Source organism: Apostichopus japonicus, chromosome 16 (genome assembly GCF_037975245.1).
Source record: "Apostichopus japonicus isolate 1M-3 chromosome 16, ASM3797524v1, whole genome shotgun sequence".
NCBI lineage: Eukaryota > Metazoa > Echinodermata > Holothuroidea > Aspidochirotida > Stichopodidae > Apostichopus > Apostichopus japonicus.
Genome location: NC_092576.1, coordinates 29,579,001 through 29,591,440, shown reverse-complemented (window position 1 = coordinate 29,591,440; position 12,440 = coordinate 29,579,001). Strand labels below are relative to the sequence as shown.

The 12,440-nt window shown below is 40.7% G+C and overlaps 1 protein-coding gene across 1 annotated transcript; it reads right to left on the bottom strand.

Moving 5' to 3' along the window:
• Positions 1–2,678: 2,678 nt before the first annotated feature.
• LOC139982502 (uncharacterized) lies at positions 2,679–11,016 on the bottom strand. The gene is made up of 3 exons (XM_071995397.1): positions 10,969–11,016; positions 10,281–10,503; positions 2,679–9,871 (listed from the first exon to the last, which is right to left on the bottom strand). The coding sequence occupies exons 1-3, from the start codon at positions 11,014–11,016 to the stop codon at positions 9,762–9,764; spliced, it is 381 nt and encodes a 126-aa protein (XP_071851498.1). The 3' UTR covers positions 2,679–9,761.
• Between the last annotated feature and the right edge of the window lie 1,424 nt (positions 11,017–12,440).

The following is a 12,440-nucleotide window of genomic DNA, read 5'->3' as shown; positions in this document are numbered from 1 at the left end:
GTGCTTTCTCTTTTCAATCTCTGTCTTGAACCGAAAGCAAAACCGTAAGTTGCTCTTCTTTAATTATAACATGTTAGCTCAGAATTTTAGTTCATTGAGATAACATGGACTCATTACTTTACGAATTAAATTCGGTGTTTATTGTACTTTTATAGATGGCAAAAGAGGCAGGGAAGAAACTAAATTAAAGCTTGAACGAGGAAAGAAAGAGAACGTGAAACTACGAACAGGAAAAGGCCGACGCTCGTATATAGAAAGAAAGAACATTCATTTGTGTAGTAACCATAAACGTTGACAGAACCCTCAACGAACAAAACTAGGACCATAAGAAAGAAAGCCATATGAAGTATAGAAGTGGAAGTTTAAAAGGATATATATATATATAGAAAATAATGATTTATTTTGTTCTATGTAACCAATATTAATTTTATTGTTGTTGTTAACAATTATATTGAACTTGTGAAACTCATATACTCTCTCTGTCCGTCTTTACACCGTTGTCGGCTGCTCTCTTGAAAAGAATCCGTGATAATGACACAGAGTGGGAGGGGGTGGGGAGGAGTAAGAAGACTACTGTTTATATTATATACATACATACATTGCATTAAGCAAGATGCCAAATATCTTGAGAATGAATGTTTTTAAGATCATTACAAGTATAGAGTCAAATAACGCTTTCAAACCGAAAGACACAAATGCAGTAATGCACTCATCAATAGGAAGACATTTCTGGGACATTGTCCACTAGGTACTTAACTTACGCCAACTCCTTTCTTTAACACTTCTGTCAGTGCTGCCATCTGTGAAAATACTGATGTATCGTACTGAAGATAATCTACTGATAGTGTACAGGCACTAACTGGATTTGGAGCAACTTGCCTACCCTGTGAAGTGACTGTCCGCCATGTGTGATGACCAAAGAAGAGCGATACGGTGCACTGTTTTTGTATGCTAGCGATACTTGAACGTTGATTTATGGCTTTTTCTTGTAGACAAAGTATCAAGAGAAGCGGCGCTGATATTAGGTGTGTCACTGAGGGGGGATGTGGTCGGGAGACGTGCCCCTATACGAAACATTAGATTGATTTTTTATTGCGGTCAATTGACTGAGTAAAATGAGGGTTGCAAAAGCAGATCAATATGGACAACTCAAAAGCCTTTCCGATTATATTCTCGGTCGAAAGCAGCATAGAGGGGTTGGTGTGGCGGAGGGGACTAAATTTTGTTTAAAAGTTTTCAAACAGTTGTAATCTCAGAGCGATCTCTTGAGTCAGAAACTGTGGTATAACATGTTTATGCTAAATTGCTATTGTTTTTACTGGTTGGGTGCTTGCAGTTTCAGCTTACCCTTAAATGAATACAAAAAGAGTACCGACAAGGTAAACTATCAAGGCACATAATGGAAACAAATATTTTATTCTTTAAATGTATTGATTTTAAGTAAGACAGTTGTAATAGTACTGATTGTAGTGCTTTAAAATCATTGCCGAGAGGGTTGCGACTGTTAATAACGTCGAATGCGCGCTGTCTTTGTGCCTGAGAAATTCAATTGTTGCCTCACATCACATGAACTGAGGCAGTTTGAGTTCTTTGTCACAAAACTCAAAGGCACCTGCAACACTAGTAGTGAAAACGTGGGCAGCAAGATTCACCTACATCTTTTGTTTTTTCCATTGCATATGAGCATTCCTCAACTTATTACAAGTCTGAGACCTGTTCTTTTCAGCTTGAGTTCCTCTATATACTGCCATCCAGAAGTTCGTCATCACTAGTTCTGAAAAGGCCTCCCTCAGCAAAAGAATTTCGAAGGACCTTCAGCATATGACACACATCAATCATCAATCATCAATCATTTATCTAGGGCTGCCTTTTTTGGACAGTGGTGTGCTGGGGAAGGGTGTTTTGTTTCGCTGCCTGCTGGTCGTCCTTTTGTAGTTTTTTAATATTTCAGTGGGGGGTTGGGCGTTTTGTCTCTGCAGGTCGGTGAGCGTATGTACTTTTTTTGGCTCGCTTGACCTGAGGTTCGTTTGTAAGAATGGGATGGTTTGGTAGTGCCGTTTGGCCGTGACGTTTGGTATCCCGTATGACGGGTCACGTAAAAAGCACATCAAGAATGATATGAACTCTTTGAGTTTCATCAGCAAAATGACACGAAGGCCCATCACAAGTTAGTGACACTGCATGAACACCCACACTATGAGGCTTCTGTAGACACTGGTTGATGAGATTTGCTCGTTGACCCCTCTCATTCCATTGATGAGGAAATAGCCAATAGGTATCTTCCACGACTGGTTTGCTGATACAGCCATTACATTTCTTTGGGAACTGGTGCTGAATCGTCAGTTGCCACTCCTAATGTCAACGTAACCATGAAATTGTCCATGTGCATAGTCCATAGCTACTTAATCTAGCATCACAGCACACACACTCTCCTTTCTGTTGGCCCTATTGTCCTTTCTTTTTGCTTCGAGAGCTGCACACGCTGGTTTGGTGAAGCCAGGTGCTCCATCTATACTGCTATACCATGCTCTTTTATTTGACGAGGATGGGGCAGGGCCAGTCCAAACATCTGCCTCATATAATTGTATGCTATATGTTCCTCAGGATATGCCCCACCAGTTTTACCGCATTTCTGCTTTAAAAGCCTGCCGATAATTGCTTTCGGGACTCCACCTAAAGTTGTCTCCAACTGAGCTGCACAGCATTCTAATATCTGTCTCTCATCTAACAACGTAGCTATCAGTGCGGTCAAGCTTGTTACCTTGACTTTCAAGCGACGTGACTTTTGCTGTTCCATCTTCAGCTTCTTTTGACAAATCTGAAGGTGATTCACAGCATCATCTAGCTTGCGCTAAAGCTTTCTAGGAGACTCCATTATAGCATATGTATGATCTCTAGGGGCACTCCAGGTTCACTGCACTCCGCATTTGGTAATTCACGTTTTGTACATGTGATTGGGCAGGTTTCGTCTTGCAGATGGTGGCTTACGAGTTGGAATGATCTGCAAATTACATATGACCTCCCATTAACTGTAAATTCAGAATCTGGGAGTTGACTTTTAATGCACGAGTTTGTTGGAAAGGATTGTTGTAGGATGAGACGAAAGAATCATGAACAGTATCAGTATCTCGAGGCCTTTAATAATGTACTGAATGTGGGGCAAAGGCCTCCCCCACCCCACCTTCACAGACCCTCGGTTATATAACTTAGCCAACAGTAGAGACCATTTAGTCAGGCCAGTGTATTTGCGTGTAGTGGCGTTCTGCTTCTGCCGACTTGTCATGATCATGACGGTCCCCCGTTGAGCAATGCCCCTTCTCCTCCCCAGACTCAATTTCTTTAAAGAGACCCTGGTGTATCTTGAACAAGTTCATGAACTAAGTGTCTGCTTTGAGCTTTGAAATTTAAGCAAAACAGAATTATAGACAAACAAACTAAAGTGAAAAACATGGTAGTTGTTTAAGGGCAAAAAGTTGGCATCATCAAGTTTGTGTAAATACCTGCAATTTGTAAAACTTCAATGAGTTGCTTCTGCAAGAATGAAATCTGCAATTGTGAGATCCACATGAGATTGGGGTGAAATGCACATTATCTTTTTGCTCAACAAAAGGATCACATAATTTTCGTACAAAATACCTCGAATTTGAAGAGGCATTTGGCATTCATAGATGATATATGAAGGACATTTATGTCTTGAACTGAATATGCAATCATAACATGACCTACCTTTTGGAGATGATCTGGAAATTGAAATATCGTCGGAACAGCAAAGGGCCTGATGCGAACAGTTTGCCCAGTTCTGTGAAAACAATCTGTACTGAAATGCCGAGAGCAGAGATGAGACCTTGCTGCATGTGTCCAGTTGGCCCTCCTTTTGTGTAACTGCCACCTCCTCACTCTTTTAGAATCTAGATGATGAAACCAGGTAGACATAAGAAACAACTATAAAATTAATATGTAGAAACGAAATCATTTCACCTGTAAAGTAAGTAAAGCTTAGGCTTGAGCCCCGAGTTAGGCAACAACTGTCTGTTTTCCAAACTCAGGTGATAAGCCTTTGTATACCCTTTCAATTATTACTGTACTGAAAACTGTTCTTTGATGCAAGTAGACCTAAATATGACAAAGAGCTAACGTTACTTATGATGTAACTTATTTCTTTCGCGAAACACATCCATAATCTCGCCAGTACATACTACGTAGTACATTAAACGACAAACTAGGATTCATCCCAAGTTTCGGCATAGCCTACCTGTGAAATGTTAACCCCTTTTCTCGTTTTCCACGAACATCCCGGTTTGTGCACCCATAGGCTGAACAGGAGGGCATTCTTTTCAAAACATCACATATTAAACAAGTCGGGTGAAGTTATTTCTTTAGGATAATGCGAAGTGCTGACTGCTAACGCCGTGCCTAGCTAGTAACAGAACAAGAAGTATTTGGCGTCTTTTTGGGTGATTCAAGATGTCCGCAAAGCCACTTCCGGTAGCTTCACAGGGAATAGACCAACTAGCGTTCAAAAGCGGCAAGTCGCCAATCCAGTTAGTGTTCAGACCAGTGGCCCTGACAAATATCATCAGCCAGAAACTTTGTAAAGGTACGAGCTGTGTTGGATTGATGTAGGTATTTCCAAGGTCGACACCATGCCTTTTCTCCAGGTTTAGTTGGTGAATGGTTGTTCATGTTTTGCAAGTTGGTAGGTTATGTCAAACCAATCTGTCATGTTCCTCTTAACTCATTTTCGAAACAGCGGCTACGATCTTTTCCTTCGACCGATTCTTCCATGATTCTATAAAAATAAAACAGGTATAGGCTGTAAATTCGCCTATAATACAGTGTTTTATGCTATCAAATTGCCTACTTTATGTGTATAAACGATCCGGGAAAAAAATTCGTTTCAAGATTCAAAAATAAAGGAATAGGCTCCAACTTCGCCTATTGTACAGTTTGTTAGGGTATAAATTTCTACAGTTTATGTGTATAAAACAGTCACAATAAAAATAGACATCGTTTAAAGATTTCAAAAATATAGGAATAGGCTCCTAATTCGTCAATGCTACAGTTTTAGGCTATAAAATTCTCCAGTTTATGTGTATAACACGATCACAATGAAAATAGCCATCGTTCGAAGATCTTTAAATATATACTTTTTTATATACTTATTAATTCGTGTGTGAGCGAACGTCAAACTAAGCTGTTAAGAGAAGAATCGCCAGTCGGAATAATTTTTTCACTGATTTATTTGACAGTATTGTGTCATCTTTTTTAAACGTGCGGCGCCCGTTGACTGAGCAGTACATGTGGAGGGCGATTTTAGCGGTATTGGCATTTTTTTTTCCGTCCTCGTTATTTCTTTTGTGGGGCGATTTTTGAATTGCCCTTCGCCCTGTCTATTTTGAACCCTGTGTGTGGTGGAAAGGTGAAGACAGTTGGCACACCCCCTTAAATAAGTTTTCTACCCTTTAAGCTCTCCAAAAAGAACTGAAGAAGGTATTGAAGAAGGAGAAGGACACGTACAGACTTAAAATAGACGGACACTTTACTGAGAACAATATGAAACAAGTTTGGACTGGCATGCGACTGATGAGTGGTTTCACAAATGATACAAAGAACTCGTGTAAATTAACCGATACATTGATGGAATATGCTAATGAACTAAATGTTCTATAATAGGTTTGATTGCCACGATTTTTCAGAGGAGGCTGACGAACTGCATAAATTATTATCCGGTAATGACATGCACCCTGATGCATTTTTAACTGTAACTGCAGATGAAGTATGTGACGAGTTTGCCAAACTAAATCCATCGAAGGCCGCTGGCCCGGATGGGCTGCAGCCATGTGTGTTGAAAGTTTGTGCTAATCAACTTGCCAATATATTTGCAATCATTTTGTACATATACTATACAAGATTTACAAGTTTAATATTAATAACAACATTCTTGCCATGTTCTATAACTCTATTATTTGTGGTGTTTGGCAGTATAATTTGGTTTCATGGGGAGGCAACGTTAGGAAAGATGCACATCGTGTTGGTGTTCTGATCAGACACGCAAGTCGTATCATTGGGGACAGTCAGCCAACCTTCGCCTCGTCCTATCAATACCAACTGGGGGTTAAGTTGGAAAAGATCCTTCTTGATGAAGACCACCCAGTCCGCGAGTTTCTGAATAGAGCGATCATCCCTAGAAGTGGTAGGATGAGGCTGCCGTTGGCTACAACTAACAGACACCCCTCTTCCTTCATTCCACAATATATGAAACGACACAACCTACTTCTTAGACGTTAATGCTTGCCCTGTTATTATTTTCGTCCTCTCCTCTCCTCACAGTGCATTGTATTGTTTCGGATTTTTGTTCGTTCCTCCTGTTGTATATGTACACATGTTTTCATACTTTGTAATCGCTTATCTTTTTTGTTGTATACGAGCATTCAATTACCCTTTGTGGGGATTAATAAAGTTCATCTTATCTTACATCATATCCACTTCGGAAAAGTGTGCACTACATAAACAACTTTATGAAGCCCATTTTGCTTGGAGAACTTAATCATTCAGTGGAAACCTTCAGATAAAATGAAATCAATATATTAGCCTAAAGCAAAAATGTTGATGGCACAAGTTTGCAGTAAGGCTTTGCATTATATAATTGCCTTTGTCTTTTTATGTACTTTTTTTTTTCTTACAAAGGTCACCAATACTAAACTTTACTACATAACAACATTCATTTGGCTGATGACACAAAATTGTTACGTTCAATTTGTCTTCAGAGACTTAGCGTTCTACCTTTAGTTGATATATTTTGAACTAGGCCAAAAGAGATTCATTATTAAACTTAGAAATCCTAAACAATTTCCGCGTTCGACGTTTTAGTCTAAATGCACGTCTAACTTTAACCTTTAACCTTAGTCATCCAAGAAGGCATATGCCTAAGCCTACTGCTTTTACGACGACGATTCTTGCAGGCAACATGATTTCCCATTATAACCTTAATCTTATCAGCTAAGTAGATCCAAGAATGAGAGGCAATCATGTCTCCAAAAATGTAGGTACGATTAAGGGAAACTAATTTTTGGACAATAAGTTAAGTTCATGAGATATTGTTGGTCGCAAGTATCCTAGGCCCCTTACTCAGCCCTAGTAGCCTACTAGTACAGTTATTAGGCCTGTTAATGTAAAGTGCAGTAGGGCTAGATAGATCTAGCCTTTGCCAAACTTCAGCCTTACGTACAACTATGTTTTGTCTATAGGGATAAATTAAGATGCAGGTGTAGGTCTACTAAACTGAAAAAATTACAGGTACGTAGGCCCCCTTTCTTCCCCTTGTCGACTCTCTATTTCTATGAAAGGCGGGCGCACTTTAAATTTACGCTAAGGAAAAATCCGCTACAGTTCCAACCTGACGCCGTTACCCGATACCGTTTGGCTCTCCTCCGTACTAACCAGTATTTATTACTATTGTTCAATGTGCTGGTGAGGGTATGTATGGGTTGATATGTTGCTCTTCTTCTTCTATTCTGTTTGTGGTTTTCAGTTGGGTTTTTAGGGCTGGTTTGTAGAGTATTTCTGCTTTGGTTCTGTTGGCCTTTGTGTCCGAGTCCTTTCACGTCACGTTAAACGCTACATTATATACACATGTGGGTTACTGAGAAATTTCTGTTTGTGGGTTTCAGGTAGTTGTTATACAGACTGGGATTGTTTTGGTTCTGTTGACCTTTATTCCATGTCCGTTTTCTTCTGCACGTGAAACGCACTCTTCCAGTATTGCGCTAACTTCATCTTTCAAGACTCATGCACTTGATACTTTTTAAGAAAAAGTCACCCAGGAAAGAACCTGGGCACGAAAACCAAACTACCAAACGACTGATCCGCTCTCAGCCCCAGTCCCCTTCCCCTTGCATCGGGACTGTGAGATCATTGTCAGGTGTGCATACTACACATGATCTTAGCCAAAAGGCCGAGAAGCACTTGATTGACAGGTTGGCTGTGGGACATTAGTGGGACATTAGTCTAACTGAGAGCGCTTCTCGACCTTTTGGCTAAGATCATGTGTAGTATCTGTTCCCTTTCGAAGGGAATGGTGATGCACACCTGACGATGATCACACAGTCAGTTCCGATTCCAGGTGGACTGGGGTTGAGAGCGGATTATTCTTCGGTAGTTTGGTTTTCGTGCCCAGGTTTGTTCCTGGGCGACTGTTCCTCAAAAAGGGTGCATTAGTCTAACTGGATATTTAAAAGCTTCAGCAGATTGGGCCCTAATAGACTCCTCAGATACATAGTTCCAACCATGTACAGTACGGGGAAAAAAGACATCCTATATTAGTCTAATGATTCTTTGAGGTAACATATTGTGCTGGGTCAATGGCAATCAACTGGTTCTGCATTTTCTAGAACATTGTCAGCCTCGATATTGTACGTCTTTCGGCAAGAGGTTTCCAACCTACATCTTTGAGCATCAACCCAACACTTGCAACGTATTATTTGAAGAAAACAAAATGTTGGAGAAATAGATGTGATAGATTTTAGTGGACAACTTGCCAGTTGGCAGGCAGACCTGGAGGCGATTTTTGTAACCGTTCGGGCATGGCATGCAGTACAGTGTACATTGTACGTGGGTCAATGACCAATCAAAAGCGATATTCGAGCGAGTTCGAGCCCCGTGTGGGGTTTTGGAAATCGATATTATAAGTTATGTCATGGTTTTGGTGCATGGTCATCTTATATATGAAACTCCGAAGATATTGTGGTTTCTTTTGTTTATTTTCCTTCTAGACCTTAATAGAGGGAAAACGGTCTCAGCCCCAAAATGTGGTACATCCGTTTTAGGAAAGTGTATCCTAATTTAAAGGCAGATGACTGGCTATAATGATAGACAAGGGAAACAGATATTAATTCGGGAAAAATTGAAAAGAGAGGATTTATTGCATTTTAAAACAAGGGTAGTACTTCCTCTGTTATTAGCATAAATCGCTCATCAGTTTACAACAAATATTTGACAGTTTCCACAATAAACCGTTAATTACTGGACCTCGTCTCTCACAGGAAAAGTTATTTGATTGCAATCGGACCTCCGGTAAATAAAGCAATGATAATTTACAAGTCAGGAAAGTCAAATGTGGTTTTTATCTTACTGATGTTAGTCAATACCTAAAACACAGTTCCAGGCGCAGAAAATCCAAATTTTCATTAAATACAGGATCAGACAAAGACTTTTTAAAACATATTTGATTAAACGGCCAACTAAAATTACTTCTTAACATGCAAACGGCAACTTGACGAGTAAGTCACAATTTAATAATCCTAGCACCATAGCAACAACTTGAAGTTCCCGCTGCCAAACCGCGCTGCGCTATAAGACTCGCCGAATTATGCGCTGCCTATATCGCTGCTAACGCCAAAGTGCCCAAAAACAAGATACATCACGCCGCAAAATTGACAAGCCACAACAAATGCCAAACACTGCGCACAAACGAAAAACATGGCTCGTCTAGTAGGAGTAAGAAATGACATTCTTTTTAAAATTATATTTCAGGTATTATTTGAACAAGATATTTACAACGTGATACAACAATATACAGGTCAAACAAAGATGTATATCAACCATAAGCAAAGTGGTTTAAATCCAAGAATGACTTATACTTTTCCATCTGCAAGTGTACATTTTATTCCCCATAAAACGGAACAAAGGCCTAGTCATAGTGTTTTAGTACTGTTTCCATATTCTTGCTTATTCATTTCTTTATATCAAGTATTTTGCAACTGCTACCTAGCACTGTGCGTTTTACCGACATTCTGATTTCTAGCAACACATGTGGAAAGACTATGCGGAGCTTTCTTTGGTCTCTTCGCTGGTATCAGAGATTGTGAACAATCTGCTCCTCTCTATTCACAGGGCACCTTTCATATGTTCGTCCTTCTTCCCGTAAACAGAGACTTCCGACCGCCTAACGCAGACTTTCTTCGTGCAACAGCAGTGTGTTGTACACCAATTTTAGGTCTATGTGAATGTACCCTCTTCACAGACCTTATGTTCATAGGCAAGTCAACGCCTGAGTCCAATGCCGATTCAGTTGACATTTTCACAATTTTTTTCCAGAGGGAACACTTTGGCAAATGTTCTCAGCTACCAACATTATCCTCTGTTTCAAAGAAATGAAATCCCCATTTTCCTTATTTGAGGGAAATTTGAATTCTGAGACCTCTTCAAGAATTTCTTCTGGAGGTCCCGCTGTTGTGACAGACCCCATGATGGCTGAAGGTCAGGGATTTAATTCTCAGCACTAGTGGGATCCTCATGATCACCATCCATCTGGAAGTTACAAGAATCTATGTGACAGTGCGTGAGAACTGCAAACTGATGCTTGCATGGTGCTCCTGTTTTACCCATAAAGCAAGAACAGAAGTTCAGTGTTGTGTCAACATGGCTACAACCTCGTTGGGACGGTAAGCCAAAATACTCTCCATCGGTTCCTTGATACGTGGCTGTCGTTTGGCTCTGGCACACCTATCGCATTGTTCGCACCATGCTGTTATGTCGTTTACCATACGTGGCCAATAACATCTACTCCGTACTAGACTGATTGTTCTTTTAACTCCCTGGTGACTCGTGTCATCATGACAAGCACGGATAACATCACAAACTAAGACTCTGTAAAGAAGCAACTGCCAAATATTTTCACCTTCACAGACTCGATACAACAGGCCATACGACAGGTGTCTGCTTTAACACCATCCCTAGTAACAGCGTGACCTACATATTTCACCTCTGGACGAAACAGCTGATATTTACTAGGCTTAATCTTGAGACCGAACTTACGAAGCCTATCAAACACTACACCCAACCTGATCAAGTGATCTTCGAAATTGACAGAATACACCAGAATATCGTCAAGATAGCACAAAACAGAGCGGAAGAACTGATATGCTAGACAAGTTTACATAAGGCGCTGAAAGGTACCCGGCGCATTACATTCATAAGGTCCAAAAGGAGTGATGAAGCTGGTTTTATGGAGGTCATTTTCATCTACTGCAACCTGATGGTAACCGGATAAGAGATCTAGTGATGAAACCCATTGCGCTCTATCATTGGTATCGGGTGGGCGTCTTTCTTCGTCTTGGAGTTCAGTTTGCGATAGTCCACACAAAGTCGTAGAGAACCATCAGTCTTCCTTGCAAGGACAATCGGTGAAGCATACGGACTGGTGCTCTGTTGTATTATTTTGGTTTGTAACAACTTTCGGATATGATCCCGGACCTCTTCAAACTGACGTGGGGGTATCCGTCGATATGCCTGCTTGATTGGTTCCTCATCCACAGTCCTGATTTGATGTTTTACAGATTCGGTGAAACGAAGATGCTCATCTGACTTGGCAAAGACATCACGATTCTGGTGTAACAATTCTTTTGCTTGCGCCTGCTGATTTGTTGACAAACCTGACCACAACAACTGTGAACTATGTAACCAATTTTCAACCTCAGGACCAAGAGCAGCTTGACTCTCACCAACCTCTATCTGTTCTACCGAGACAGACCCATCATCAACAGAAAGAAGAAACTGAAGAAGAAACGGTGTACGAGGTTTAATCCAACATCCTTCTTACTCAAATTCATGACCTGCAAACGCAAGTGACCTTTAGACACAAGCGTAAAGGACAGACACAATAAAAATGCCTTTAGGCAACTGAGCACTAGGTTAAAAAATAACCTCTTTTTCTACAGAAACAGGTGGACATGTCATGTCTGGAATTGAGAAACATTGAGCATGAACCTTAACTTTCACAGAACCTGCAACTCTCAGTAAACCTGTAGTCTTGCCACTCATCCCTGTCTTCACCTTACTACTCTCAACACCTAAGTACTTAAGAAGGGTTTCTGGACTTAACCAACGCAAGACGTTCATGCCTACTAAGATCGGAACCGGCTTGTCACCATCTACGACTAAAATACCACAGGCTTCCCCCAACACTATTTTACTCTGGAAGTAACCCTTAAATGGTATGGGTGTCCCATTGGCTGCCTTAAGACTTCAAAAAGTAACATCTTTCAAAGTGGTACCTGGAAAAATTTGTTCAAAGCAATTACTGCTGATAGTTGTTACCTGAGAGCCTGTATCTAAAAGAGCACTTACACTTTTACAACAATCACCTATCGTAGCTTTAACAAAAGGACAAGTCCTACAACGTTGCCAAAATCAGGTGATGAGCCACCAACCTCTACTCCATCCACACCCAGTTCCTGGCTCGCGGAGCTTGGTGAACCTAGTTTCCCAGATTTCTGGCTGTCTGTGGAGCTGGAAGGGCTGTTTTGCATTCCCTGATATAGTGTCCATATTGTTGACACCGGTAACATTGGACCTGTGATCTTCTTCTGCTGGTCTGAGGACGTCTACCTCCAAACTTTGCTTGCTCCAAACTGTCCATGCGGGCGACAAGTTGAGCCTGC